At 52.5% G+C, this 27,439-nt stretch overlaps 1 protein-coding gene across 1 annotated transcript; it reads left to right on the forward strand.

Annotated features, from left to right (window-relative positions):
• Positions 1–22,792: 22,792 nt before the first annotated feature.
• Positions 22,793–25,236, forward strand: LOC125522643 (F-box protein SKIP19). Its single transcript, XM_048687691.2, has 2 exons — positions 22,793–23,239; positions 24,354–25,236. Exons 1-2 carry the CDS (start codon positions 22,881–22,883, stop codon positions 25,057–25,059), a joined length of 1,065 nt encoding a protein of 354 aa, XP_048543648.2. The 5' UTR covers positions 22,793–22,880; the 3' UTR covers positions 25,060–25,236.
• Positions 25,237–27,439: the final 2,203 nt, after the last annotated feature.

Here is a 27,439-nt window from a genome sequence, read left to right on the forward strand (position 1 = left end):
CCGATAGGGCAGGTTCGCCTTCCAGTCACCTTCGGGCAGCGCAACAACTACCGCACCGAGCTCATCGACTTCGATGTCGCCCACATCTGTCTGCCATACAACGCCATCCTCGGGTACCCAGCCCTGGCCAAGTTCATGGCAGTGACTCACCATGGATACAATGTCCTCAAGATGCCAGGAAGCGGTGGAGTCATCACCGTACCCTGTGAAGAAAGGGATGCAGTGTGTTCACTTGAGCGCGCATTCCAAGCCGCAGCAATCGAAGACCCGGACCGCAGAAACGGAAGACTTCCTGAGGCGACCCCCAAGAAGAAGAAGGCTTCGCCTGGCCCAAGCCATCAGGAGGCAGGCGCCTCCAGAGGTGTTGGGTCAGGATCTGCGCCCAATCAGGGAGTGCCACCCTCTCTCGCATAGAAAGGCGCGCCCGTCGCCCTCCTCAGGCAGGGATCGGGGGCTCTTTCTTGGAGAGCCACCGACTTTGCCAAGGTCGCGAGGGAGGCGCTCGGGCACCACTTGGAGGGGTGCTTCCAGGCACGTTTCCCTCAGGAAGGTACAAGGCAAGGAAGACCAAACCCTCAGGAGTTCATCGCAAGCAACACTCAGGAGCTACAGGAGTCAAGAGTCATGCGCGGCAGCCACTGCTTGCCCGCCATGGCCCCGCATCCAGGCGAGGATGGTGGGCTGCATGTCTGCATCGACGTACCAGGGCTCAACCGAGCCGTGTCTCAGGAGCACCTCTGGCCTTCGCGCGTGGGGAGTTGCGAGGATCCACCTCACAGCTACGTCCGCATGCCTTTCGGCCTGCCGAACGCGGTCGCCGGTCATCAGCGCTTACTGAGGAGCATTCTAGAGGCTCAGGAGGTCAGGCATCGTGCGGTCCTGGCGGAGATGGAGATGGCCTTCAGAGACCCACCTTTGCCCCCGGAGCCTCCTGAGGCTCCTGGGCCTGGGGGCTCGTGAGGGTCGACATCTTCATCTCGCATCGCCCGCTTCTTCAACATCACTCCATCTTCAACGGCACCAGGTGACATCTTTCTAAGTTCTGTTTTTAGCTAGGAGCGCCCACAGGGCCGCATCATTCCCAGGTCATGTGGGTCCGTCCCTGCGGCATGTATCCATTTTGCTTATACTCTTTACTTACCTTGTCGGGGGCACCCCTCGGGCTGCATCATCCCCGAGCTGCTTGGGCCTGGCCCAGCGGCGTTTGCTTTTTCCGCGTCTACTTAAAATGAATTTCCTCCTGCGTGCTTAACATACCCAACCTAATCGCCTGCTTGATTGACGCCTACCTATGGAGCCACTTGCTCTGGCACGGCATCTGCGCACGGGTCCGTCCCTACAACGCCGAAAAATCTGAGTGGTCGAGCTCTGGCCGCGGCAGCCCCGCAAGGCGCCACCTCACCAGGCGCTCAGTGCCCCAATCACTCCCCCGGAGCGACCAAAGGTTGGCTGGCAACCGTAACAACATGTCTTGTTTCTCTTTATGATTGGTGTGCAGGACCTACTCCAGGGGCAACGCTAGGGACATCGTGAGCTATCTCTCCCTCTCTCTGGCACGGACCGCTTGCACGTTAAAAGGGGGGCGCCTGAGCATCGCGACTCATGGGCTCCTACTGGCTCTCCAGCCCTCACCCCCTGGCCTTGACCCACGGCATCGCGACCTGTCATACCAGCGGCGGCTGAGCTCGCTCGAGGGCCAGGACTTGAGGACGTAGAGCATTAAGGAAAGTGCGGGGGAGTGGGAAGAAGCTCGCGAGGACCTAACCCAGCAGCGCCTCAGCTGCCACAGCTCGGGCCAAGCGCTTCATCGAGGAACTACACCTAACTCAGGAGATAAGTCACGCCCTTACAAGAGTTGGACCAACGTAGTGCAAAACCCTCGCCGAGTGCGGCTCTGTCACGGTGACGTTACCTTCATTTCTCGCCCCGCGAGGGCTGCTTGAGCGCTAAAGGGGACCTCCCGAGCATTGTGACTCGGGGGCTCTTACCGGACCTCGGGCCGCTCACCTCCTGGCCTTGACCACGGCATCGCGACCTGGCATACCAGCGACGGCTGAAGCCTGCCTGGGGACTGGGACCTGTCAGCGTAGAGCGCCAAGTCCTCGCGAGGATAGAAAGGGGGAGCCGAGCTGAGACAGGACAAGCACCTCACATTGATTCATATTAAGGATATAATATTCATAAAAGACATGGCAGACGCCTTACATACCCCCACGGGGTGTTGCTTTGATTCCTTGCAGGGAACAGGAGTACTAATCCTAAGGAACGCTAACCGCCCACACCGCCGCAAGGGATGCCATCATCAACAGTGGGCTGCCCAACGTCGACGCCAACCCCATCCAGATCAGTGGCGCCGGTGGCTGGACGTAGCTGCCCCGCTCCGAGCACCGCGCGAGCTCGGGGTCTCGTAGCTGTCGTCGCTCGTCTCCGGAGTCGCGAGGAGCTCGGGGGAGCCACTGAATTCCCCAGCTCCTCCGCTGCTGCCTCAGGAGCTGCTGGAGGGCCGACGGGCAGGCCAGGTCCTCGCCGGTTCATCGCCCCTGCCGCTCTCCCTGGGGCAGCACTCCAGCCAGCATCCTTCAGCATCGAAGACCTTGAAGAACATCAGGGAGGCGCCGTCGTATTCAAGATGAATTATGAGGGCGCCTACCGTCCGGCAGACCCGGGCGATTTCGCCCCAGCCCTGGGTCATGAAGACCTTGCCCGGAGCGACGACCGCGACCTCCGCTCCGGTCGCAAGGGTGCCGCAGTCAGCGTGCTGTAGGCAGAGCTCCAGAGCCCCGCTCGGCGGCATCTCGAAGGCGAAGGAAGGAGGGAGGCAAATCCAAGAACTTGGAGGCATGGCGGCGTGGAGCACGAGCTCGCGAGAGGAGCGTTCGGTGTGGACTCCAGGAGGAACGACGCGCACCATCGTGACTCACCGGCGTCGACGACGGCACCGTCGATGTTGCTCGACACCTTCTCCCCCAGGACCCACGACACGGGCATACAAGGGTAGCGGATACCCAGGCGGTGGCCGCCCGTACCAGGACCTCGGTGCCTCCTGCTGAGCACCCTCTTCTCGGCGGCAGAGGACCAGCCGCTTCTTCGGCGGAAGTGGGTCAGGACCCTCTCGGGGGGCCTTTTCCTTCTCTTCTGCAGAGAACTGGCGGATTGGTGCCATTGGCGTGAGGAGAAGCAAGAACAAGGAAGAAGAAGGGAAGGAGCAACAGGAAGGGATGGACTGAAGGGGTCGCCCAGCCCCGTACTTATAGCCAAAGGAGGCCAACCGCCGAGCACCACGATCGCAGGTAATCATGACCGCTTTCTCTGCATGCAGGGACATGTCAAGTCATGCGATTGCCGAGGTGTCGTGGGGAGCGCAGACGTCCACGTCCAATCAATCGCCACGCGGCGCGCAAGGCCGCAGGCTGTTGGGGCCTGCGGCGCTTCGCGCTTGCCCCTTCGCTTCCCTGCTGGGCCAAGCCCGGGCGCGCCTTGGGCCCGGGGCTACTGTCGGCGTTCTGGGAACGGGGATCCCTAGACTTGTCTGCCTGCGGCCTGCGGCGTGGCTCAAGTGGGGGCCCAGCGCGGCCCATCTTCATCAGCTCAAGCTCAAGACCCTCGCGAGGGGCCTAGCCTCGCGGGGCGGATGACAGGAAGCTTCCTCAGAGGCAGCCTCATCAGGCAGGCTCCCGAGGAGGCGGAGAGATCAAGGCAGGGGTACCTCGCGAGGAACCTGTGACGCAAGCCATGACGATCGAGACCAGGCGGGCGCCGGCCTGCGCAGTGTCCTTGTTTCCCCTTTGGTGCAAAGGGGGCAAGCGTAGGCCAAGGCATCGGGCAAAGGTTGCCATTCTGGTGCAACAAGACCAAGACCAGCAGAGCAGCAGGACGGAGGTCACCGTGGAGCCCAAGACGGCGTCATCACCAGTGCTTTTGGCAGCCGAAGACCACCTTTGGTCAGGATAACTTGTACTATTTGTTCCCCTTCAAAATGGCCAAGTGTTGGCGCCCTTCCCGCTCATTATTTGGGGAGAGGCCCAGGGTCTCTATAAATAGAGCTAGCCACCACAGAGTAGAGAGAGGGGAGAAGAGATCTATAAAACCCCGAGACATCTAGAAAATGGCCAGAGATCTGGTAGAACCCTAGTAGAGAGAGAGAGAGGCGACTGAACTCACCCTAGCAGTTCATTGCACCAGTTCAAGAACACCTCTCGCGAGGCTGTTCTTCCCATGTACTGTTCATCACCAGCCCCTGAGGCAATCCACCACACCACACACTGGAGCAGGGTATTACACCACAACGGTGGCCCGAACCAGTATAAACCTCGTGTCCCTTGTGTTGTTCGTTGTTTCCAGTTTAGATCACGCGAGGAGATTGGACGTAGATCGGTAGGGGAGAGATCTCCGCGCGCACCCCAGTGTTTGAACCTCAAGGGTCTGCCGAAACCCGAAATCCGACACGTACTCGCCTAAGTTTAAAAAATCCTACCGAGTGGTGAGTAACCTTCCCACTCGGGGGCTCAGCTGCAGTCCAGTACTCGCCGAAGTTTGAAAAATCCTACCGAGTGGTGAGAAACCCTCCCACTCGGGGGCTTAGCTGCAGTCCAGTACTCGCCTAAGTTTGTAAAATCCTACCGAGTGGTGAGCAACCCTCCCACTCGGGGCTTAGCTGCAGTCCAGTACTCGCCTAAGTTTAAAAAATCCTACCGAGTGGTAAGAAACCCTCCCACTCAGGGGCTTAGCTGCAGTCCAGTACTCGCCTAAGTTTAAAAAATCCAACCGAGTGGTGAGCAACCCTCCCACTCGGGGGCTTAATTGCAGTCCAGTACTCGCCTAAGTTTGTAAAATCCTACCGAGTGGTGAGCAACCCTTGCACTCAGGGACTTAGCTGCAATCCAGTACTCGCCTAAGTTTAAAAAATCATACCGAGTGGTGAGCAACCCTCTCACTCGGGGACTTAGCTGCAGTCCAGTACTCACCCAAGGTTTAAAGTCCGTCCTTATCCGCAAGGACGACGAGGTGCTGGTCGACTGCAACCTTCTCCTTCGGAACTGCGCCACAAATACAATGTGCGCTCCATCACCATCCACAAGGACGATGAGGTGCAGGTCGACTACAACCTTCTCCTTTGGAGCCGCGCCACAAATACAACGTGCGCTCTATCCCCATCCGGAAGGACGACGAGGTGCAGGTCGACTGCAACCTTCTCCTCAGGAGCTGCACCACAAGTACAACGTACGCTCCATCCCTATCTGCAAGGGTGACGAGGTGCAGTTCGACCGTGACCTTCTTCTCCGAGCTACGCCATAAATACAACGTACGCTCCATCCCTATCTGCAAGGGCGACGAGGTGCAGGTCGATCGCGACCTTCTTCTCCGAGCTACGCCACAAATACAACGTACGCTCCATCCCTATCTGCAAGGGCGACGAGGTGCAGGTCGACCGCGACCTTCTTCTCCGAGCTACGCCACAAATACAATGTGCGCTCCATCCCCATCCGCAAGGACGACGAGGTGCAGGTCGACTACAACCTTCTCCTTAGGAGCTGCGCCACAAGTACAACGTACGCTCCATCCCTATCTGCAAGGGCGACGAGGTGCAGGTCGACCGCGACCTTCTTCTCCGAGCTACGCCACAAATACAACGTGCGCTCCATCACCATCCGCAAGGACGATGAGGTGTAGGTCGACTGCAACCTTCTCCTTTGGAGCTACGCCACAAATACAACATGCGCTCCATCCCTGCCCGCAGGGACGACGAGGCGCGGGTCGATTGAAGTCTTCACTTCAGGGCTACATCTCAAAGAGCAAATTCCACGCGAAGGCAAATACAAGTGTATTCAAACATAAACCAAGTTCAGATAGATCCTAAAAGTTCCAGACGACAAATCAAAAGTATTCGAACATCAAGCCCGAAGGAATTTAACGGTTACACACTCACTCGGCATTCCGAGGCAAATAAAGGTGGAGCATAATGTTTTTCGGTCACGCGTCGGGAGAAGGACTGGCTGGGTCGCAGAAACTGTCATGGTCTATGCTATCTGCAATACGAGTGGCGGCTTCAAGGAAAGTGTCTATGAAGGACTGGAAAGTGTGCCTCTTGGTGTTAGCAACCTTGAGTTCCGCCAGCTTGTCTTCTTTGACGTCTTTGCAGTGCACTCGGACCAGGGACAACGCGACATCAGCGCCACAGCAAGCGGATGACTTCTTCCATTCTTGCACTCGGTCGGGGATTTGATCCAGTCGAGCCATCAGGGACTCGAGATCTTGGTACAGTTCCGCCTGAGGCCAGAGTTCAGCATCAACCCGAGTCATCGCCGCTTTCAGGTGGGCAAGATAAGTAACCGCGTTGTCCATGCGAGATTCCAACCGCAACACATTCATCGTGACATCATCCTTGACTGGACAGTTTATGGGGTCAAGACCCGTCTCGACCCGCTCAGTTTCCGCTTCAAAGTCTTGACAAAACTCTGCACAGTCGAGTGAATGGTGAGTCGACGATACAATTAGACTTGACAGTCGACAGAAATAAGTCAGTCAACCATCAGTACCTTCAAGGTTTAAGACCAGCCTTACAGCAAGCTGGCCCAGATAAGACTCCAACTCGCCCTTCTGAACTTTGAGGCTCCCAAGATCGTCAGTCAACTTGTCCTTCTTCAGTCGCTCGACCTCCCGATTGGCATCAGAAACAACAGTCTTCAGTTTGGAATTCTCTTCTTCCAGCTTGTCGACCGAAGCAAGCTTCTTGTCGGCAAGCGCAGTTTTATCTCGCGCTTCCTTCTGTGCAGTAGCAAGATCCAGATCCTTCTTCTCCAAAGCCTACTTCGTTTTCTCTAAAGAAATAATAGTCTTCAGACGGGCTTGGAGTTGATGGTTTTCACTACGTACATCTGCTCGAGTGGAGTCACTCGGTTAAAAAAACGGAAAGGAAAAGTGCCAGCAACAGTAAGATAAACAGTTCATGATCGGTTACCTCCCATGGCAGCTACTTCATCGCGAGCAGTATTGAGATTCTTTTTGGCTAGTTCCAGATCAAGGTTGAGGCTGATTTGTTGCTGGTTCAGTGTAGAGAGTTGAGCACCGAGATCACAAGATTTCTGCGGCCAACACATAAGACTTGTGAGTCGACTGAAATGAAAGACATCACAGCGACAACTACTCCAAGACTACCATAAAAAAAAAGAGGTTCAGATTCTCAGACCACAGTCGACTGCCCGCAGTCAACTATGGTCTCGGGGACAACACCCAGTGGGTGCACTTAGCGTGGCCCCAATAGTTTTAAATTCCACTCGGCATGGTCCACCTAGCGCGAGTTGTAAAAAAGAAAGTTCATATTTTCAGACCATAGTCGACTGCCCGCGGTCAACTATGGTCTCGGGGACTACACCCAGTGGGTGCACTCAGAGTGCCCCCACTAGTTCAAAGATTCAGCTTGAGTCGATCCAAAGTGACTTATACAATTTCAAAACAGCCACACCCCAGTGGATGATCAGACAAGAAATATGACCAACTAACCTGGACATTGGTTTGCAGAGCAGCTTCGGCGTTGAAGGCCACCTGGCTGGCCTCATGCACCACTTTCATTTGCAACATCACAAGATTTAACTGAAGAAGAGCTTCCTTGGCAGCAGTCGATGGGCCGTCCGGAGTCTGATACGCAGTAAAAAGCAACGCTGGCAGAGCAGTCGAAGCAGCTGCAGGATCTAAAGTGTGGAGTTGTATTGGTGCAGTAGAAGTCTGAGCAGCTGATCCTGATGGACAACCAGTGGACAATGGGACAACGAAGGTGACGTTGGTTCGAGCCGGATCTGTTGATTGCTCGACTGTCGTCCCAGGCGTCACGGTCGACTGAAGAACCTGGACCTCAGGCGCTTTCCCGCCCAGTTCCTTGTCTTTCCTCCTCCTCCCCCTTAGCGGTACTTCTTCTTCATCATTCAGGAGCATAACAACGTCCCGTGGAACTCCAATAAACAGAGAAAGTCGTACAGATAACTGACAAACAATCCAGTCGTCCAAATAAATTCGAATCGGGCAGACTTACTGGCTTTGGAGGTAGCTGTGTCGTCGGTTTCCTCATCGACCGGATTCTTGTCAATGTCCATGTCAGTCGCAGCTGAGGTCGGGCTGTAAAGGTTCATCATCCACTCGGTCAGAACAAAAGAAAGTCGGTCAGAACAAGAAAATACAATAAGAACATTTACCCAGAAGCAACAGGAACGTCCATCTTGATTCTAGGCAAGGTCTTCCGCGCCTTCGAAGGATTGACCTTGGGCTGCTTGGTGACCTTCTCAGCCAATTCTGGAGTCGGAGACCGAGCGCGTTTTTGAGATGGAGCACTCGATGCCACAGCTTTACCATGCCTGCCCATGGGATCATGGTGCTGCTTGGATCGACGTTCAGAACGAGGTGGTGAGTCGGCTACTTCCTCATCGCCCGACTCATGCTCTCATCTTCATCATCGTCGGCTGGTGACTCCCAGTCACCGCTCTCCTCCGCACTGTCCTCGCCCTCTTGGTCTTGCTCCAGAGCTTGTTCACCATTGGGCATTGAATACATCTCCGTGTAAATCTACAAAACAAGGATCCGACTGCAAGTCAGTCGGATCAACAAACAGTCGGAAAATACGTCTAAAAGCTCAGTTGAAATGGCCAAACCTTGTCTGGTTGGTTTCTGTCGCTGAAAGGGTTGACTGTCCTGGCGCCCCTGAGGTTGTCCTTGTTCCCGGTGATACCCCTCAGCCACTCGGACACGGTTTTGGCCTCCACCTCCTCTGGATGAACCCGAGCGGTGTCACCAGCCCCGGAGTACATCCACATGGAGTGGTCACAAGCTTGGAGTGGTTGGATGCGCCGACTGAGGAACACCTCTAGTAGATCCATGCCAATGACACCTTGGTTGATCAACTGAACCACTCTCTCGATGAGCATGCCTGTCTCTGCCTTCTCCGCGGCAGTCACTTTCAACGAAGATGGAGTTTGAACACGATCAAAAGAGAAAGGGGGAAGTCCAGTCGACTGGCCTGGCGTCACGATGTCCTGGCAGTAGAACCAGGTCGACTGCCAGCCCCTGACCGATTCCGGAAGAGTCATCGAGGGAAAATAACTTCTTTTCCTCTTCTGAATACCCAGACCCCCACACATCTAGATAACATGGGTTTTCTCATTGTTCGAGTTTGCTTTCTTCACTGTTTGGGAGCAGATGGTAAAGATGTGCTTGAAAAGACCCTAGTGCGGTCGACACCCCAGGAAATTCTTGAACATGGATACGAACACGGCAAGATACATGATGGTGTTGGGAGTAAAATGATGGAGTTGGGCCCCAAAGAAATTCAAGAAACCCCGAAAGAAGGGGTGTGGAGGAAGCGAGAAGCCTCGGTCGACATGGGTGGCGAGCAGAACGCACTCACCCGGTCACGGCTGCGGTTCCGTTTCCCCCTCCGGCAGCCGTGCAAACTCGTGGACGATCAGCCCTAACTCGGCCATATCATCCAAGTCCTCCTGTCGAAGCGAAGATCGGATCCAATCTCCCTGGATCCAACCTGACGGCAGCCCCGAGCGCGATGAAGACCCCCGATTCGTCTTCCTGCTTTTCGCCGCCCCCGTCGCCTTCTTCACGTGTTCCAGCGCCGCCGTTCTCTCCTTCCCCATGGCGGCGGAGCGGTGGCGTCGAGAGTGGAGAAGCTGGATGGGGAGAAGGAGCAAGAGGAAGAAGAATGAGAATGGACACGCACAGTGAGGATGCCTCGGTCTCGCCGCTTTTAAAGGCCCACTTCCGAGTGGCTGACGCGTGGGTCCGGGCGATCCTGTCAAATCCCTCGAATAGTCACGCACGAGATACGTGGCGAAAAAGGTGGCGTGGAAATCGAAACGCCCTGTCTATCCACTCCGCTTACCACGGCGTGTTTCGTCTGGCGCGCTCCTACCGAAATTATGAATCCCGCGAAATCCGTGATCCTCGGCAACTGACCACGCCAAAGATTTTGCATCAAAGATGACACTCGATAGGAAACGTTATAAAAACCAATCGGTAATTGCTGAATCGATCAAGGCGACTGAAACGAAGCCGAAAGTTCCAACACTGACCTCCATTTAGAGATGAATTCTTGAGAAAGGCAAGAGTCAAGGCAAGATCAACTTCAACCTTCTTTTCACTCGGACCTCAGTCCATTCAGGGGCTAATGATGAGGACATAGACCTGGGGTAGGGTAATAGGCCTGACCTATATGTCCTACCTAAGGTCCTACTCTTAAAAGCAAAGAAGTTCAAGAGTAAACAAGGTGGACCCAATAAAGGTGTCGAGTGCAATCCACTCGACCTACCATTCACTCGGAGACTACTTCTTCTTTGAGTCACTCGACTATTCAACCACTCGACCATGTAAAAGACCACTCGATGTACAAGAAGACCTAAAGCCGTTCTGCACAACAATGGTCGGGCATTTACTCGTATATTTAATGATCATTTGTAGCACTTTATTACAGACGTTACCTGTAATGCTCTCTCTTTATGAACATTGAACCCTGTGTAACGGAGGGGAGCTGGGGTCCTGGCGCACTCTATATAAGCCACCCCCTCCTCTGGGACAAGGGTTCGCACCCCCTGTAACTCACGCGCATATAATCCAGTCGACCGCCTCCGGGCTCCGAGACATAGGGCTGTTACTTCCTCCGAGAAGGGCCTGAACTCATAAAACTCGCGTGTACAACTCCTCCATAGCTAGGATCTTGCCTCTACATCCCTACCCCCCATTCTACTGTCAGACTTAGAACCACGACAAATCCTACTCCTACTAGGAGGAGTATTCCTCCTCCTAGGCGCGCCAACAAGGGATGGCCGGCCTCTCCCTTGCTCCTTTATATACAGGGGCAGGGGGGCACCTCTAGACCCACAAGTTGATCACAAAGATCTCTCCCAGATGTGTGCGGTGCCCCCCTCCACCATAATCCACCTCGGTCATACTGTAGCGGTGTTTAGGCGAAGCCCTGCTGCGTAGCTTCATCAACATCGTCACCACGCCGTCGTGCCGACGAAACTCTTCCCCGAGCTCTACTGGATCGTGAGTTTGCGGGACGTCATCGAGCTGAACGTGTGCTGAACGCGGAGGTGCCGTACGTTCGGTACTAAGGATCGGTCGATCGTGAAGACGTTCTACTACATCAACCGCGTTGTTATAACGCTTTCGCTTAACGGTCTACGAGGGTACATGGACGACACTCTCCCCTCTTGTTGCTATGCATCACCATGATCCTGCGTGTGCGTATGAAGTTTTTTGAAATTACTACGTTACCCTACACATCTGTCTCATTAGTCCACATAAAACGTGTTCCATGCAACTCCTTGAGCTCATGATCACCAACCAAGCTTCTAGATCTATCCATCAAGCCCGAAGCCCAACGAATCATGTTGAAGTCACCCAAAACCATCCAAGGGCCCGGGCGCACCGAGCACCGCAGGTGTCGTGGTTCTAAGTCTGACAGTACTGTAGGGGGGTAAGTATGGAGAGGCAAGGTCCTAGCTATGGAGAAGTTGTAAGCACACGAGGTTTACGAGTTCAGGCCCTTCTCGGAGGAAGTAATAGCCCTACGTCTCGGAGCCCAGAGGCGGTCGACTGGATTATGCGTGTATGGTTTACAGGGGTGCGAACCCTTTACACTGAGGAGGGGGTGGCTTATATAGAGTTCACCAGACCCCTCCGGCCCTCAGTTACGCAGGGTTTTAAATACATTAAGGTCGGGCTTTACTGGTAACGCCCCTAATAAAGTGCTATGATGACCATAAAGACTACTTGGTAACCGACCGTTGGTATGTGGAGGGCCTTTAGGTCTCCTGGTCGTCGAGTGGTTGGGTCTTGGTCGAGTGGTCGCTTCTTGGTCGAGTGTCTTTGAGTCTGTCGAGTGGAACACCTCCAAGTCGATTGAAAGGTGATTTCTTCTAGAGATGTCCTTGGGTAGGGCAGTTTGGACAGGTCCATGACCCTACCCTAGGTACATAGCTTTGTCATTAGCCCCCGAATGGATCGGGGTTTGAGTGGGGAAGGAGTTGAGAATTTTCCCGACTCATTTTTCATGCCATGAGCATATCTGGTTTCGGATCAATGAATCCTGAGTGATGACAGCAACTTCCTTTTCAGTCGCCTTGATCCATTCTTAGCTTTTTGTCGAGTGGGTTTCTTTAATTGAAAGGCTCCGAGTGACGGTGCGGAGGAGATCTTCGGTCTGACAAGTTGTTCTTCTGCCCACAGATTTCACAGGATCCGAATTTTGGGAAGCGCGCGGGACGGGGGAGGCCGCAGTAATCAGATGGGATAGAGCGGAGCCGCCTCGATCCCCGCGCCACCTTTTTCGCCACGTATCACGCGCGCGCGGGACAGGTCAGCCACTCGGAAGCGGCCTCATATAAGGCGTCGGACCGGGGCCTCTTCGAACAGTGCGTCCCCATTATCTCTTCTCCTCTTCACGCTCCCTCGCCGCGCTCGCTCTCGCCCCAGCGCCACCACTCTGCACGCGTTTCGCCGGCGACGATGGGGAAGGAGAAGACGGCGGCTCTAGAGCGGGCGAAGAAGGTGATAGCGAGGTCGAAGGGGAAGGCGACCAGTCGGGGCGGATCCTCCTCGCGAACCGGCCTGCCGAAGGGCCGGATCCAGGGCGACTGGATCCGCTCAACGATCACCCAAGAAGACCTCGACGACCTAGCCGAAGGAGGGATGATCCCCTATGAATCGGTGCGGCTCCCGAGGAAGGAATCCGAGCCGCAACCTCGGGAGGGTGAGCGCGTTATCCTTGCCACCCACGTCGACCGTGGATTTTCCTTGCCTCCTCACCCTTTCTTTCGGGGATTTCTGAACTTCTTTGGGGCACAACTCCACCACTTCACTCCCAACACAATCGTTTATCTCGCCGCTTTCGTTTCTTTGTGTGAGAATTTCCTGGGTTGTCGGCCTCACTGGGGCCTTTTCAAGCACATTTTCACTTGTCGCTCCCAGACGGGGAAAAAAGCTAATCCGAGCGACGAGAGGACTCAAGTGATTCAGATGTGTGGGGGTCTTGGTGTCCAGATGAGAGGGAAAAGCTCCTTTCCGGCCATGATTCTTCCCGACTCAGTTCGCGGATGGCAGTCGACTTGGTTTAACTTCAAAGACCAGTCGACGCTAGGGCAGTCGACCGGCCTCCCTCCCTTCACCATGGACCGAGTGAGGAAACCCTCCCCTTTGAAGGTGCTCCCAAAGGAGAAGGCGCAGGTGAGGGTGCTGGTAGAGTGAGTGGTCCAGCTTATCCGTGACGGGGTCACCGGTATGGATCTCTTGGAGGTCCTCCTTCAGCGGCGCATCCAGCCTCTTCAAGCCCGAGACCATCCGATGTGGATGTATTCGGGTCTTGAAGACTCCACTCGGATTCACCCGGAGGAGGTCGATGACAACACACTGGAGAAGTGGCTGTCGGGCATGACTGGAAACAAGGACAACCCTAGGGGAGCCAGGAGAGTTCCTCCACTCGACCAGTCTCATGTACCAGAGAAGGTCCGATTCTGAGTTTTTGTTTGTAATCTGAATTCACTCGCGCAGCTGCCCATACTGAGTCGACTGACTTTGTTCTTCCTGCTTTCTTTCAGGCCATTATTGAAATGTATTCAATGCCCAACGGAGAGCAAGAGCAGGAACCGGAAGGAGAAGCGAGCGGTGGCGACAGTGGCAAATGGGAGTCTGACGGTAGGGGAGACGAAGAAAGCGACGATCCAAGTGATGAAGAAGAAGTCGAGTCACCTCCTCGCAGGGTGAGGCGGTCCAAACTTGACCAAGAACGACCGAGCGCCCGTGAAAAGGCGATTGCTCAAGCTGGCCAGTCTTCAAAGCGTCCTCGGACCTCTTCGCCAATTCCGACTGAAAAGTGTCAAAGCACCCCAAAGTCGCAGAGCCGAAGCTTCGGAAGGCGTTGCCGAAGATTAAGATTGACATCCCCATTGCTTCCGCGTGAGTGTCTCCCTTCATATTTACTCGACGCTCTGTGCTGTTTGTTTTTCTTGTTTTAACCGGACGAACTTTGGAACCGTTAGCGCTGCTACTTCCGGGACCTCAGCTTATAGGGACGATGATGACGTGATGGAGGATGCGGTCACTTCTAATCTGGGTATGATTTATGCCATACTGTCTTTATTTTGGTCGATTCAACTACAATGTGTACCATTGGGTGATGTGATTTTGTCGATTGAACTTTGAACAGCCCCTAACGTTATTGACCTCCCTGATGATAATGATGAAGAGCCCGAGAGGCCTTTGACGAGGAAAAATAGGCAAGCTCCCGCGAGCGAGGTGCCACAATCGACGCCGAGGGCGGAGCCAGTCGTTCAGGACGCTGGCGATGCCAATCGGGGTTCTGTTAACTTCGCCGTGCCATTGTCGAGTGCCTTGCCTTCCTCGTCGACTGCTCAGGCCCCTGTCGACCCGCCTTCAGTTTTTGCGACCCATCATGTCCCAGAGGACGAGGTGAATGCTGCCAGGGAAGCCATACGCCAGGCGGGCATTATGATGGAGAAGATGAAGACGGTGCGGGACGCCAGCTAAGCCGCCTACGATGCCAGCTCGGCTCTCTAGAGCAACGTTCAGGTTAGTTGGTCGCCGCTTGTTCTGTTAGGATATGCTATCTGAAGACTCTTTTCGAAAATCTTTGCATCTGTACACCCACTGGGTGCGTCGATTGAATTTTTGAACTAGTGGGGGCACGCTGAGTGCACCCACTGAGTGTAGTCCCCGAGACTACGGTGGACTGCTGGCAGTCGACTGTAGTATTTGCATTTTTGTCGGGTGTAAATCGAACTGGTAGTTTGTCTCTTCCACTCGATCTGGTCGAGTGGGATCAGAACCAGTGGGGGCACGCCAAGTGCACCCACTGGGTGTAGTCCCCGAGACCGCGATCGACTGCTGGCAGTCGACTGTGGTCCGAGTTCTATTTTCTCCCCCCTTTTTTTTACTCCCTGCACTCAACTCCGGCGGGCCGGTCGAGTGGGATTAGAACCGGTGTGGGCACGCAAAGTGCACCCACTGGGTGTAGTCCCCAAGACTATGGTGGACTGCGGGCAGTCGATCGTAGTCTTAGTACTTAATGTCTTTGTCGTTTTTTGCTGTAAAATAACTTCTCCCCTTTGATTTCAGAAATCTTGTGATCTTGGAGCTTGCTTTGCTGATTTGGAGAAATAGCAGATTCAACTGAACCTTGACTTGGAGCTGGCCAAGACAGAGCTGCAAAAGGTCAAGGACGGCGCCACTGGTAAGACGAGTTTGTCGACTGGTCTGTCTTAGGCTTGAGTACCCTTCTACTCTTTCTGAATCAAGCATCGTTTCTTTGCAGAAAAACTGAGAGAAGCTCTGGCGAAGAAGGATCAGGATTTGGCTGCTGCTCGAAAGGAAGCTGACGACAGAACCGCCCTGGCTGAACAGAAACTGGCTTTGGTCGGCCAGTTGGAAGAAGAGAATACCAAGCTGAAATTTGCTCTGAACGAAGCCAACAAAGAGTGCTCGCGCTGGAAGAAGGAGAACCTCAACCTGGGCGAGAAGATGGAAGGCATCGCTCGCAGGAGGGACGATCTGGAGAGCTACCTGAGGAGCCTTGCCAAGAAGTTGTTCATCAAGCTTGAAGGTGCACATTTTGTTCCGACTGATTTTTTTTGTGTCGACTCAACGTATGAAAATTGACTTATTCTTGGATCGTGAATGCAGAGTTTTGCCAGAACTTCGAGGAGGAGACTGGGCGGATCGAACCAAGTTTGGATCCAATTAATTCTCCCGTGAAAGATGAAACTGCCATGAATCTGCTCCGACTGGAATCCCGCATTGACGGTGCCGTGGACTACTTGGCTCGACTGAAGGTCGCCATGTCGCAGATCGACCCGGCACTTTGGCCAGAGGCCACGCTCCAAAATGATCTTGAGTCCATGATGACTCGACTTAACAAAATCCCTGACCGAGTGCAGGAGTGGAAGAAGTCTTCTGCCCGGTGTGGTGCTGATGTGGCTCTGTCTTTGGCTCGTGTCCATTGCAAGGAGGTGCAACAAGATAAGCTGGCAGCAATCAAGGTCGCCAACACCCAGAAGCATGACTTTCGATCTTTTATGGAGACTTTCATCGCTGCAGCCACTCGGATCGCCGACGGCGTCAATTTAGACGAGTTTGTCGAGCCTGCTAGTCCTCTTCCCGCGGAGTGAACAAACTTTTATGCCTCACCTTAAATTTGCCTCGGAATGCCGAGTGGTTTTTGTAACCGTTAAAACTCTTTTGGGCTGAATGCCTGAGCACTTCGATCCGTGGTCCGGAACCTTTAGGATTTATCTAAACTTGGTTTATCGTTGAATATCTTCATGAATCCCCTGCTGAGTGAACCCGTTCTTTATTCGAGATAACTTTTGTATCTGTAGCGCAGCTCCGAAGGAGAAGGAAGCAGTCGACCCACGCCTTGTTGCCCTTGCGGGTCGGCGATGGAGTGCGCATTGTATTTGTGGCGAAGCTCCTCAAGAGAAGGTGGCGGTCGACCCGCACCTCGTTACTGCAGAGCGGGACGGAGCGCACATTGTATTTGTGGCGAAGCTCCCCAGGAGAAGGTGGCAGTCGACCCGCACCTTGTTATTGTAGAGTGGGATGGAGCGCACATTGTATTTGTGGCGAAGCTCCCCAGGAGAAGGTGGCAGTCGACCTGCACCTCATCGTTCTTGAGGACTGAGATGTGTTTCGTACTTAGGCGAGTACTGGACCGCAGCTAAGCCCCCGAGTGGGAGGTTTGCTCTCCACTCGGTAGGATTTTCAAATACTTAGGCGAGTATCGGACTGTAGCTAAGTCTCCGAGTGAGAAAACTTAGGCGAGTACTGGACTGCAGCTAAGCCCCCGAGTGGGAGGATTGCTCTCCACTCGGTAGGATTTTTTTCAAACTTAGGCGAGTGCCGGACTGCAGCTAAGTCTCCGAGTGAGAATACTTAGGCGAGTACTGGACTGCAGCTAAGCCCCCGAGTGGGAGGATTGCTCTCCACTCGACAGGATTTTTTCAAACTTAGGCGAGTGCCGGACTGCAGCTAAGTCTCCGAGTGAGAAGACTTAGGCGAGTACTGGACTGCAGCTAAGCCCCCGAGTGGGAGGATTGCTCTCCACTCGACAGGATTTTTTTCAAACTTAGGCGAGCACCGGACTGCAGCTAAGTCTCTGAGTGAGAAAACTTAGGCGAGTACTGGGCTGCAGCTAAGTCCCCGAGTGGGAGGATTGCTCTCCACTCGACAGGATTTTTTTAAACTTAGGAGAGTGCCGGACTGCAGCTAAGTCTCCGAGTGAGAAGACTTAGGCGAGTACTGGACTGCAGCTAAGCCCCCAAGTGGGAGGATTGCTCTCCACTCGACAGGATTTTTTCAAACTTAGGCGAGTGCCGGACTGCAGCTAAGTCTTCGAGTGAGAAGACTTAGGCGAGTACTGGACTGCAGCTAAGCCCCCGAGTGGGAGGATTGCTCTCCACTCGGTAGGATTTTTTCAAACTTAGGCGAGTGCCGGACTGCAGCTAAGTCTCCGAGTGAGAAGACTTAGGCGAGTACTGGACTGCAGCTAAGCCCCCTAGTGGGGGGATTGCTCTCCACTCGGTAGGATTTTTAAATACTTAGGCGAAACGGGTTCGCAGCTAAGCCCCCGAGTGGGAGGATTGCTCTCCACTCGGTAGGATTTTATTTTTACAAACTTAGGCGAAGCAGATTCGCAGCTAAGCCACCCACTGGGGGATTTCTTACGCAAACAAAAATAATAACAATCGCTGGGAAAATTATAACGCTCTTGTCTTTGATAAATAAACTACAAGAGTTTTTTCTTATTACATCTCATCCGAGTGAGAATTCAAGTATAAAAGGGGCGGAGTAGCTCCGCATTCCAGGCTTGTGGCTCATCAATCTGGCGATCGACATTGTAGAGGTGGTACGCTCCATTGTGGAGGACTCTGGTGACTATGAAGGGGCCTTCCCAAGTAGGAGCGAGTTTGTGTGGTTTTTGCTGATCCACGCGGAGGACTAAGTCTCCTTCTTAGAAGGCTCGACTCTTCACATTTCTGGCATGGAATCGACGCAAGTCTTGCTGATAGATGGTGGATTGGATCATGGCCATTTCTCTTTCTTCTTCCAGGAGGTCGACTGCGTCCTGCCGGGCTTGTTCTGCTTCTTCTTCAGAGTAGAGCTCGACTCGAGGGGCGTTGTGAAGCATGTCACTCAGCAAGACTGCTTCGGCTCCGTAGACCAGAAAGAATGGGGTTCTTCCGGTCGATCGGTTCGGGGTCGTCCTCAATCCCCAAAGAACTGATGGAAGCTCGTCGACCCATGCACCTGCTGCGTGCTTGAGGTCGCGCATCAATCGAGGTTTCAGTCCTTTGAGAATTAGGCCGTTTGCTCTTTCCGCCTGTCCATTTGACTGAGGGTGAGCGACCGAAGCATAGTCGACTCGTGTGCCCTGAGAGGCGCAAAAGGCCCTGAATTTGTCAGAATCGAAGTTTGACCTATTGTCGGTGATGATGCTGTGTGGAACTCCATATCTGAATATCAACTCTCTGATGAAACTGATAGCAGTGCAAGCATCAAGATTCTTGATAGGCTTAGCTTCAATCCATTTGGTGAACTTGTCGACTGCTACTAGCACATGAGTGAAGCCGCTGCTGCCCGTTTTCAGTGGGCCAACCATGTCCAGCCCCCAAACAGCGAAGGGCCAGACGAGTGGAATGGTTTTCAGAGCTGACGCGGGCTTGTGCGACATATTGGAGTAATACTGACATCCTTCACATTTGTCGACTATCTCTTTTGCCATTTCATTGGCCCTTGGCCAGTAAAATCCCGCTCGGTATGCTTTAGCCACAATGGTCCGAGAGGATGCATGATGACCACAGGTCCCCGAGTGGATATCGTCAAGGATCATCTGACCTTCTTCTGGTGTTATACACTTCTGACTGACTCCAGTCGCGCTTTCTCTATACAACTGTCCCTTTATGAATGTAAAGGCCTTGGATCGATGGACGATCTGTCAAGCCTCTTCTTCGTCCTCTGGGAGTTCTTTCCTTAGGATGTATGCGATGTACGGTACTGTCCAGTCGGGAGTGATGACTAAGACTTCCATGATCAGGTCGACCACAGCTGGAACTCCAACTTAAGTCAGATCTGTGGCACTTTTTGGCTGCGGGGCCTCTTCAGTGAAGGGATCCTCCTGAACTGATGGCGTGTGGATGTGTTCCAAAAACACATTGCTGGGAATGGCTTCTCTTTTGGAATCTATTTTTGCCAAATCATCAGCTGCTTGATTTTTCAGTCGGGGTATGTGATGAAGCTCTAACCCCTCGAATTTCTTCTCCAGCTTTCTCACTGCATTGCAATAACCAGTCATGGCTGGACTTCTGACGTCCCATTCCTTCATCACCTGATTAACCACCAAATCTGAGTCGCCATAGACCATCCATCAATACTTTGGTCATTCGAGTGCCTTCAACAACTGGGTCGACCACCAAAGCTTGCCTCCCAGGGGTGGCGATGTGCGTTGGGTGATCGGACCGGTCGAATGTTATGGCAGTTTGAGACCACTTCAGATAACTGGGTGTCGCCGGAGCAACCATATTCACTTCTCGGTTGATAACTTTCATTCGACTTTTGCTTTCAACATCAGCAAAAATCATCAGGGTGGAATTGACCTGGGGGTATCCATCATCACTATCTTCCTTGTCCTCAACTTTGTCCGACTCCTTTTCCTTATCTTTGGGCTGCTTGCCCTGGAACTGCTGGATCAAGAGTCGACACTGTCGAGTGGTATGTTTCGGGTAAATAAAATTACCCTCTTCATCTTTCTTGGTGTGGACGAGACATGGCAAATCCAACACATCATTTCCGTCCTGGTCTTTAACTTTCTTGGGGTTCCAAGGTCCTTTGGGTTTTCCTTTAAACTTTCCTTGGGTTCCAGCCAAGGCTTCCCCAGGAGCAGCTGGCTCGGCTTTCCGCTTCTGTTTCCGATTGGAATTTCCTCCGGTTTCTTGAGCGACTGACTTGAGCTTGCCACTCCTGAGTCGATCCTCATCTTCACCATTAGTGTACTTGGTGGCAATATCCATCATCCGGTTCAGAGATATATCTCCGGTCCGACCGAATTTCAGATTCAGTTCTTTGTACTTGACGCCTTCTTTGAAGGCACAGACTGCTTGGTGGTCAGGCACATTCTCTACCGTGTGATATAACGTGATCCATCTCTGGATGTAATCCCTCAAAGTTTCATTCGGCTTCTGCACGCAAGACCGCAGTTCCGTCAGCCCTGCCGGTCGCTTGCATGTTCCTTCAAATGTGGTGACAAACACTCGGGCGAGATCTTCCCAAGTGTAAATGCTGCTGGGTGCTAACTGGTTTAGCCACGCTCTGGCCGAGCCCTCCAACATGAGAGGCAGGTGCTTCATGGCCACTTCATCATTGCGGCCGCCAATCTGGACGGCCACTCGGTAGTCTTCAAGCCAAGTATCGGGCTTGGACTCACCAGTGAACTTGCTGACTCCAGTCGCCAACCTGAAATTGGCAGGAATCACGGCAGCCCTGATGGCTCTACTAAAGCACTCTGGCCCCGAAACATATGCTTTGCTGTTGGTAGGTGCATCTCTGTCGTGACCTTCTCGGTGAGCTTTGTTCCTGTCGACCAAACCTTGAACGAGAATGGATCTCGCATCAAAGCCTGGCTCCCTGGAGTCGACTGGAATCCCTCGCCCAACACTACGAGGGCGCCTGTCATCCTGCTGTCGAGGCGCATACGACCCGCTCCTCGGGGGAGGGGTGGGCACTCGACGTCGATCATTACGATCGAATCGGTGATCATATTGCTCACGGTTCCCGTACTGATTACGCCGGTCCCCACGTCCCTCACGCCTCGGGGGCGATCTTGGGCTATGAGCCAACTGGACTGTGTCTGCAGCAACGGATCTGCTGTGAATCCTGTTCCGCGACTGAGAAACAACGGAATTCTGGTCCCCTGCTGCCCGGAGTAACGCTCTGATCTGCAGCAAGCCTCTGCCAGCCTCCGACTGGGAAGGCTGAATCGACTCTGCTATACGGGCTGCAGCCGCTAAATTCTGAGTCGGAGTTCGATATACCCGCGGGGGCGGAAACAGCTGACATCGACTGGATTCGGGAACCCGTTGTCGCGCACGCTCGTTGAGTGCTCGCTGGAGGTTCTCCAGTCGAGTGCGCTCGACCAAGTTTGCCAGGCGCGCGTCCTCCAAGGCACGAGCCTCGGGGGTTTCTCCGACGATAGGAGTGTGCAGTGCATCCATGTTCCGGCGGCGAAGTTCTTCTCTCTGCAGCGACATGAGAGGCTCGGGGAGATACTCCTCATGGGGACGCGACGGGTCGCCTTCACCCGCGCCTCCGTCGGTGCGGGAAAAACCGGGAGGACTGGGTGGTCCATCGACCATCAGAACCTCCGCCGCCGGATCACTGCTGTCGCACTCGGATGCGGTCTTTGTAGAGCCAGTCGACAGATCGAACAGGCCGTAGAGGGATTCGTCGGGCTCGATCGCCGCGACTTGAGGGGTGGCCGACTGGCGTGCCACCGCGTGTCTCATCCACCGCTGAAGTCTCGACCGACCGGAGCGCTTGCGCCGGCGGGAAACAGGGAGGGAGGACAGCACAGGAGCCAACCGATAGTGAGTCGACGGTTGCCGCAAAAGGATGCCGCGGGCGCACACGCGAAAGTGCGTCGCCCCGCGGACAGGGAGCGCGTCCACGTCGAGCGGAGCCTCCTGAAGCCAAGCGGAGCGCGCCGAGACGGATCTCGCGGCCCTCCACCAAAACTCCGCTAGAAACCATGATGATTCGGATCAGAAAAGATCGCAACTCCTCCAACAAATCGCTAAAACACCTGCCCGACAGTGGGCGCCAACTGTCGTGGTTCTAAGTCTGATAGTACTGTAGGGGGTAAGTATGGAGAGGCAAGGTCCTAGCTATGGAGAAGTTGTAAGCACACGAGGTTTACGAGTTCAGACCCTTCTCGGAGAAAGTAATAGCCCTACGTCTCGCAGCTCGGAGGCGGTCGACTGGATTATGCGTGTATGGTTTACAGGGGTGCGAACCCTTTACACTGAGGAGGGGGATGGCTTATATAGAGTTCGCCGGACCCCTCCGGCCCTCAGTTACGCAGGGTTTTAAATACATTAAGGTCGGACGTTACTGGTAACGCTCCTAATAAAGTGCTATGATGACCATAAAGACTACTTAGTAACCGACCGTTGGCATGCGGAGGGCCTTTAGGTCTCCTGGTCGTCGAGTGGTTGGGGCTTGGTCGAGTGGTCGCTTCTTGGTCGAGTGTCTTCAAGTGTGTCGAGTGAAACACTTCTAAGTCGATTGAAAGGTGATTTCTTTTAGAGATGTCCTTGGATAGGACAGTTTGGACAGATTCATGACCCTACTCTAGATACATAGCTTCATCAGCAGGCACATCTCATCAAGGAACAAACTTCAGCTCGTCGCCTTGCGGGCCATAGATGACTGTGATCCACTGGTTACTTTCATCTCTAGCATGAACAGGACCAGTAAAGTAGTTAGCGCCGAGCACAACATTGTCAACCTCCAGAAGGTAGTATCACAAGCCTCGAGTCTCATTTGCCGGCAAATAGGCAAAGCCATCCAACAATCACCCTAAACATCACATAACCATATATTGGTGGATTACATCGAGTTTAGTCTCCTGAAGACACACCAAATTAACCTTAATCGAGGCAATAAACTCCCATGCATAGTTACGCGCATGCAAAGTCAATGCATGCAAGCCATGAGAACAGGGCACACCGGAGGACCAGTCCTAGGCGGTTACACGCAACAAATAGTAGTACTCGGATCCTGCCTTCCCAAACCCTTTCCCTCCCAACGCACGCCACGCCATGCCCTCCTCCTCTCGCCGCCGTCGCGGGCCCCGTCGGCGCCGCCGCAAGGAGGCGGCGGCGGAGACGAGGAGCTGGGCGGACATGCCGCTGGACGCGATCTTGGCCGTCTTCCACAAACTCGACCACATCGACATCCTGATGGCCGCCGACCAGGTGTGCAGCTCCTGGCGCCGCGCGGCGCGGGACGAGCCCGCGCTATGGCGCCGCATCGTCATGCGCGGCAACGCGGATCTCTCCTCCCGCATCAACCGCCAGGGGATCGCCTGCGACGCCGTGCGCCGCAGCGCGGGGCAGTGCGAGGCGTTCTGCGGCGAGTACGCCGGCGACGCCGGGTTCCTGCTGTACCTCAGCGAGGAGTTGAGCACCTACAAACTCGATCACGTGTTAATTCCACTTAATTAAGTATTAATTTATTATTATCGTTCAGGTTTATTTTTGTGTTTCGTTTAAATCTAAATTTACGATTTTCCCTTGTTAGCTAGCCTAGGCATATGGCTTCATCCCTTGATCTTTTGTTGATTTTTGGTTCTGGCTACTACATAGTATATGCTGTTAATTGCACTTAACATTCAAAATTTTACATATAACTTTGGTTTTTATCATCATGTCAATTGTTTTCACATATATCTTTAACCAGAAAATTTGTTTCTGAAACAATGCAAACCAGAACCAAAAATACATATTCTAGGAAATACAGAGCACACACAAAATTCTTTGTTCAGCTGCCCATAATAGTTATATTTTTGTTGACTGTCGCCCATAATAATTGTTTGTGGAATTTGGAATTGTTTAGATTTCAGAGAGGGGAGATAGCTACGTGTAGAAAATATATATTCGATTCTGTTAAATGGATGAACTTCAGATATGAGTTCAGACTATTTGATAACTGTTAAATGGACTGAACTTCAAATACGAGTTAAGACTTAAAGAGATGAATACTGACGCTAACTGAAATTTGTTGGTCAACTTATGCTTTGAATAATTTTACCTAAATAATAAATGCCACACCTGTGGCACGAAGCTGTCCCGCCCTGACGTTATTTACAGCTAAAGTTGTCATCCGGAAAAAAAACCCCAAAAAACTGAAACTTGCCATCAAAAAGAAAGTTGACATCCTCACATCATCAAATTTGCCATAAAAAATGTTCGGAGTTGCCATGTGTTCGTGTCACACGTGTGGCATTTATCAGGGTCTTAATTTTAACTTTGAAATGTAGACTCTACTTGGTTGAACTGACACCTGATTTCATCCGAGTAATGCAAAAAAAAGAAACATATATATTTGTAGGTAAATATTGTCCAAGCATGAATCTGTGATCAAACGCTTTCACAATGCCCTGTTCTCTATTCCTTTTGTTGAATTGTTTTATTTTAGCGGTCGTTAGTTGTTAAGCTGCACAACTGTAGCTATATATTCGCTTTATAAAAAAAATCTGAACATTTTCCATGCCCCTGTTTTTATCTTTGCAGGGCTCCCTGTTTGAAGAGCCTTCGCCTCATCTCATGCGATGGCATCTCACTCGACGAGTTTGCAGAGCTAATAACAAGGTTTGCTCTGCTCGAGGAGCTCGAGCTATCTGAGTGTCCAGAGCTACTAGTGGATTGCTCTGGCTCTCTATATCCTGAGGTGTACGAGGTTCTTGGGCGAGCATGCCCACAGCTGAAGCATTTCAGGATGAACAAACAATACTTCCAAGAACAGAAATGGGGCAACAATGACGCCGATGCCGAGGGGATTGCAGCCATGCATGAGCTGCGCTCGCTGCAGCTCGTGGCCAACGACCTCACCAACAAAGGGCTGGCAGCCATCTTGGACAACTGCCCGCGCCTGGAGTCTCTGGACATACGCCATTGCTTCAATGTCAAAATGGACGGCGACGACAGCGGCGGCAATGACGAGGGCACGCTGCTGCGAGAGAAGTGCGCCCGTATCAAAACGCTGCGACTCCCCAGCGACTCGACCCATGACTGCCACCTCGAGGTTCAAAGCCCTAGGTTCGCTCGCACAGAGGAAGAAATCTGGCGTTCCTGGTCCATCAGTCCGGTCTACTACTCCCCGTGGCTCCAGGATTCGGAGGAAGACGACGACGATTTTTGCCGCAGTCCTTCCCGTTACGAGGCTGACCTCGACAGATACGAGAAGGTGCTTCCTAGGAGCATGCGCACCTTCCTCTGATGACAAGACCATCCCTCCTGCATTTCGGGCCTTGTCCATGTACGCATAGGCGTGTAGCCAACATTTTCTCATGAAGCACCGTGGCCTTGCATTGTTTTTTGTTTTTGTTTTTGTGAAAGCATGGCCTTGCATGTCGTTTGTTTTGTCATAATGCAATCATACCAGTTTAAACAATGATATGTTTTTTTTTTCGAGAAACTTTCAATCTATTCATAATCAATCATAACAGTACCATCGCTGGATAAATCTTGTTGTAGTAGACAGACGGAAAGTCGTCGTGCTAAGGCCCCATAGGACCAATGCACTAGAGTAGCAACCAGCGCCGATGAAGAAAGTCGTAGATTAGACCGGATCCAAACAGATCCACCGAAGGCCAACACCGACCGAATCCCGCGAGATCTGATGGAGACACACCTCAACACGCCCTACGACGATGCTAGACGCACCATAAAGATAGAACATGTGAGACATTATTTCTACTAAGGGGCATTATCGTTGCCGCCACATAGCCCCAACCAAGACGCAAAACCTAATAACAAGAACGAGAACGGGGACCCTCCCGCTGGCGGGGGGCCAAGATCCTCCACATCCCCATGGCCTTGAGGCCATCGGGGATCGGACGCCTGACGGGAGGAGAAGAGCTTTTCTTGTGGAAAACTTGATCTGATCATGATCTTGTTTGAGCTTTTATTGAACATACAAGCTTATCTCAAGAGCTATACATATTGAGCTGAGTTGGAGATTGAAGGAAGCATCCCATTGTATCATTTGTGCTCTTATTATCAAGCTTTTCTTGAGTTGTTGTTCTTGGAGGAAGAAGTGCTTTCATTATTTTCTTAGGCATAGTACTCTTAGCTCTTTCGATATGTGGTTTTGAGGTAGGGGCTTGCAACTCCTTTGCAGAAGTTATAGATTCTGTTATTCGTGCTCTATATCCATTCTGAAATTCCGATCTCTTAAAACATGGTTGATAAGATTTTCAATAGAGGGAGAAAATGTGCAACTTTCCTATTGATCTTAAGAGGATGCCTATGATCATTTGAAATATATAATCCATGAAATCAAAAGCTAAGTTCTGGTCAAGGAGAATGCAATTTCTTGAAAAATGCTCCTATGTTTGTGGTGTCTTTTGGTGTCCCCAACCTTGGGGTCCAAAGTATATCACTAAGAATAATTCAATGTGAATATCCCTTGATAAAGAGCGCTAGTTATCCCAAGATCATTTTTTTTTGTGTTGTTCACATCATAGAGACATTTCATTTATTCTTCAGGTACTTTTTGTCGACAAAGGGTAGATTTTACTAGTTCAATATAGAGCATCAAGAGGATACAAATACAAAGATCTCACACCCGACCTTTGCATAGTTAGGATGCACACAATCAACACGAATGCACAAAAAAAAATCACACCAACAACTAACAAAGTCATACAAGACCGAAGCTATGTCAAGGCAGATAGAAAAAAAGGAGCAACAATAATCCACGCCGAGCAGGTGTTCAGCCATAATGCAAGCGCACGTGGTCCAGACGCTAAAGTGACGTCAACCGGAGCTCAAATGGCGAGAGGAAACGGTACCGCCAAAATCTCATTGAGACGCTCCGACGATCCCACGCCTCTGATGCAAGTGTTTGTTGATGGTAAATCTAGGCATGGCCACTGGCCCCAGACAGTACACCATGAGCCTATACTAATAAAAAAGGCCTATTTGTCCCGGTTCATAAGGCCCAGTTGTCCCGGTTCGGCAACCGGGACTAAAGGGTCGGTACTAAAGCCCAACACCTTTAGTCCCGGTTCTTACATCAACCGGGACAGATGGGCCTCCACGTGGCTGCTGCGGCTTGCCCAGGCAGGGGGGCCTTTTGTCCCGGTTGGTAGCACCAACCAGGACCAATAAGCTTCCACGCCTCAGCAGTTCAGGGGTTAGGGTTTTTGTTTTTTTCTGAGGGGGGGGGGATTGTAGGGTTAATTTAGGGGTTTCATATATTGTATTAGCTAGCTAATAGAGAGAAGTGTCCTCTCTTATCTCCGTGCTTGGTCGACGCTACATACTATACGTATAGAGAGGACTCGACACGCTAGCTAGTAAGCAAATGAAGGAAACAATTAAGTACAGAAGATCGTCATGAACATATACAGAGAGAAGTGATCGACCTCTCCTTCTCCGAGAGATTGGTCGAACAACAAGTTTTCGTATATCTATCCGACGCTGCTGGCTACATATATATACAATGTAAGATCTCTTACAGTCCCCTAGCATCTGAACTCAAGCTCTACATGGTATTCTCCGGCTTTATTGATGACGTGGTCAAGAAAGAATCCCGCCAATTCCTCTTGAATTGCTTTGATGTGATCTTGTAGTAGGAGTTCATTCCGCATCTG

Source organism: Triticum urartu, chromosome 7A (assembly GCF_056163025.1).
Source record: "Triticum urartu cultivar PI428250 chromosome 7A, HENAU_Tu73, whole genome shotgun sequence".
NCBI lineage: Eukaryota > Viridiplantae > Streptophyta > Magnoliopsida > Poales > Poaceae > Triticum > Triticum urartu.

Excerpts from the sequence above, each read along its gene's own strand:
- LOC125522643 (XM_048687691.2), top strand. The coding sequence starts at position 22,881 with ATGCCCTCCTCCTCTCGCCGCCGTCGCGGGCCCCGTCGGCGCCGCCGC. Across the intron at positions 23,240-24,353 it reads CTGCTGTACCTCAGCGAGGA|GGCTCCCTGTTTGAAGAGCC; the intron begins GTTGAGCACCTA and ends TTATCTTTGCAG.